The sequence below is a fragment of the Colobus angolensis genome, unplaced genomic scaffold, assembly GCF_000951035.1.
Source record: "Colobus angolensis palliatus isolate OR3802 unplaced genomic scaffold, Cang.pa_1.0 Scaffold103, whole genome shotgun sequence".
Lineage (NCBI taxonomy): Eukaryota > Metazoa > Chordata > Mammalia > Primates > Cercopithecidae > Colobus > Colobus angolensis.
Genome location: NW_012111253.1, coordinates 1,281,071 through 1,284,841, shown reverse-complemented (window position 1 = coordinate 1,284,841; position 3,771 = coordinate 1,281,071). Strand labels below are relative to the sequence as shown.

Below are 3,771 nucleotides of genomic sequence, written 5' to 3'. Positions count from 1 at the left end.
TAAAATAAAATATAATACTGTTGACCGAGTGAAGGACTTTTAGGCCTTTATAAGGATTGACTAGATTTTGAACTACACTGTTAATTTGACTCAAATCTGTTTACAACTAAGTAAGTTCCCTAAGAGAACATCACAACATCCTCCCCCACAACTCTTCTTGCAAACTTACGTAAGGTAGGTGCCTCTGGTGTTCACGTTCATCATCAGATCCATTCTCTTGGTAGGTGTGTCCAATGTGTTGGTCAAGCTAATGGCACTGGCATTATTTACCAGAATATCAATTCCTGTTTTCAAAATAATCAATTTCCTTTTAATGTAAGACTTTTTATCACACACCAAAAAAGCATTTACTCTCTTTTGAACTCTCAGTTGATTCACAAATACAGTCATGTACCACACCTAACATTTCAGTCAACAATGGACCATATATGCAACATGGTCCCTTAAGATGATAATACTATATTTTTATTTTATCTTTTTTCTGTCTAAATATGTTCAGATACATACTTACTGTTGTGTTACAAACGCCTACAGTAGTCAGTACAGTAACATGTTATACAGGCTTATAGCCTGGAAGCAATAGGCTATGCCATACAGCCTAGGTATGCAGTCAGCTAGACTATTCTAGGTTTCTGTAATTACACTCTATGTTCACATGATCATAAAATCACCTAATAATGCCTTTCTCAGAACATATCCCTATCATTAAGCAATGCGTGGCTGTACTTCTTTTAGATAATATGACTGAACACTACCAATGCAAGACTGGTAGCTGTTTCAAAATAGCACCTGCATGATTGTCTCAGCACAATGGAGACAGAGCCAATTGCCAGAGCTCCACATGAAACTAAAAGGAGGCTTAGTCTTTGCTGGTTTGTAGCTTCCACTCTTATCTGTTCTCTTACCTCCTGGTTGTCCCTCCCTATCTCCATAAACCTTGGATCAAATTCCTTAAAGTCTTCCTTCCTCTCTAGCATGAAGTTTCAAAGGCCTGTCCTCCTTCCAAGCATAGTAGTCTCCCTTCCCCCAAGGCCCCTCACTTAAATGGAAAGGCTCCTTTCTGGTCTTGAGAACTGGGAAAAGAGAAAGACCTACTGTTTCAATCCCAGGCAAATCATCAAAGTGGATCAATTTTGTTTTAGTGACTCATACACACACACAAAAAATAAACCTAGAGTAACTACTATTTCTGCAAATTCTATCTAGTTTCCACCTATAAGCAACAAGTTTTGTTTACAGTTATATGCTTAGTGAAATAACATTAAAGGAAAATGGTAAAATACAAAAACTATGTCAAACATTTTTTCTTTGTTTCTACCTGGTCTTCATTATTCTTTGTAAAGTGCACTTAATGATAGTTGTGTAACAATATAATAAACTTGGACGTCACTGAATTGTACACTGAAAAATAGGATGGTAAATTTTATGTTATATGTATTTTACCACAATTTTAAAAAGTTAAATAATAAATGCAAGCCTGGGGACAATGGCTCATGCCTGTAACCCCAGCACTTTGGGAAGCTGAGGCGGGTGGATCCCTTGAGGTCAGGAGTTTGAGACCAGACTGGCCAACATGGTGAAATGCCATCTCTACTAAAAATACAAAAATTAGCTAGGCCTGGTGGTGGGCGCCTATAGTCCCAGCTTTTCGGGAGGCTGAGGTTGGAGGATCACCTGAGCCCATGAGGCCAAGGCTGCGGTGAGCCACAATCATGCCACTGCACACTAGTCTGGGTGACAGAGTGAAACCCTGTTAAAAAAAAAAAAGAACTAAAACTGAATGAATATGGGAGAATTGAAAAGTCAGCTTTCTCCCCTTAGTTCCTCCCCCAAAATTAGTGGATAAACTAACTACATCAAATCCTAAGTGGCACTAGTTAACCACTTTTACTACTAGGTGAAGTCATTTTAGATAAAATATCCTGCATTTGAGTGTAGCACATTTCACAATTAGGGTCCTATCAGTTGGACAAACATCATTTTGCATTTTCTCTCCTCTTCTGACACAGGCATTCACATTTCTTTGGGAAAGGCTGCGAGCTAGGGGTAAGATTTTGGATTTAAGGGAAAAGGCCCCACTTGAGCCAAAGCTCGTGCTTCAGTCCAGCACCCCACAGCACTCTGCACTGGGATTATAAGTACAGCCTTGCTAACACTGAAGCATTACCTCATTTTCCACTGGCCATTGTCCCTCACATGTACACATGGTCCTCCAGAACATTAGTGGGGAGAGTGGTAATGGTTTAGGCAGGATTTGGACATGCCTAGGTGCACTACTACAATACCATGAAAGCCTTAGCTCAATCCCCAACGCCTTCTTCTAGGAACTTTTCAACTAATTGGGGAGAAAAGAAATACTAAGATCTAAAATGGTACAAAGTAAGGATCAAAGGAATGTTTTAAGAAATCAGAGAGGCCGGGCATGGTGGCTCATGCCTGTAATCCCAGCACTTTGGGAGGCCGAGGAGGCTGTATCACTTGAGGTAAGAAGTTTAAGACCAGCCTGGCAAACGTGGCAAAACCCCCCTTCTACTAAAAAAAAAATACAAAAAAAATTTTTTAAATGTAATGAAGAGGCCGGGCACAGTGGCTCACACCTGTAATCCCAGCACTTTGGGAGGCCGAGGCTGGCGGATCATGAGGTCAAGGGATCCAGACCAGCTGCTTGGGAGGCTGAGGCACAAGAACTGCTGGAACCCGGGAGGCAGAGGTTGCAGTGAGCTGAGATCACACCACTACACTCCCCCCTGGATCAAAAAAATAATAAGCATCAGGGACAATACCTGAAAATCTAACAAATGAAGTTTTTAACACTACATACCTGTTTTAGGCCATAATGCATTGACTGCAATTTCACCTTTAAATTCTTCTGCCATTCCAAGCACATACATAGACATACCATACTTAGCAATAGTATAAGCTGAAAGAAGCACAAAAAATAATTATAAAAGAAATTAATTTGATTAACTTGTGAGTAGAAATAACCAATTTTTCTATTACTATTTTCTTCCTGATATATGTGTGCATGTATGTATATACATATATATGTGTATATATCTGTGTGTATATACATATACATGTATATATATGTATATATATACAACACATCCACACACAGATATATATCAGGAAGAAAGTAGTAATACACACATGTATACACACACACATACACATATACATACGTATACACATATTCTTTTTTTTTTTTTTGAGACAGGGTCTCACTCTGTCACTTGGGCTGGAGTGCAGTGGTACAATCATGACTCACTGCAGACTCTACCTCCTGGGCTCAAGCGACCCTCCCACCTCAGCCTCCCAAGTAGCTGGGACTATGGTCATGTGCCACCAAGCCTGACTAATTTTTCAATTTGTTGTAGAGACAGGGCTTTGCCATGTTGCCCAGCCTGGTCTTGAACTCCTGGGCTCAAGCAATCCACCTGCCTTGGCCTCCCAAAGTGCTGGGATTACAGGTATGAGCCACCACACCCAGCCTGCCTAATATATTTTTGAGAATTCTTTTCAATAATTTAAAATATAACTTTTAAATGTACTATTTTCTAAAGAACAGTTTTTATAGAAGTGAACAGAAATGAAATTATTTATATATTTTCCTCCTAATATTTGATTACAATAAAAGTGACTGTAATAAACTTTCATTTTTCTTAATACTATGAAGGTAAATTACATTATTATTTCTTAATATGTTTTACCTTTTTTTTTTTTTTTTTTGAGACACAGTTTCACTCTGTTGCCCAGGCTGGAGCACAGTGG

The 3,771-nt window shown here is 39.1% G+C and overlaps 1 protein-coding gene across 1 annotated transcript in view; it reads right to left on the bottom strand.

The window, feature by feature from the left end:
- HSDL2 (hydroxysteroid dehydrogenase like 2) overlaps positions 1-3,771 on the bottom strand; it is an 85,654-nt gene that overhangs the window by 57,067 nt on the left and 24,816 nt on the right. The window contains exon 4 of the mRNA XM_011941820.1: positions 2,822-2,920. Within this exon, the coding sequence (XP_011797210.1) occupies positions 2,822-2,920 (99 nt within the window). The remainder of the gene's footprint in view (positions 1-2,821; positions 2,921-3,771) is intronic.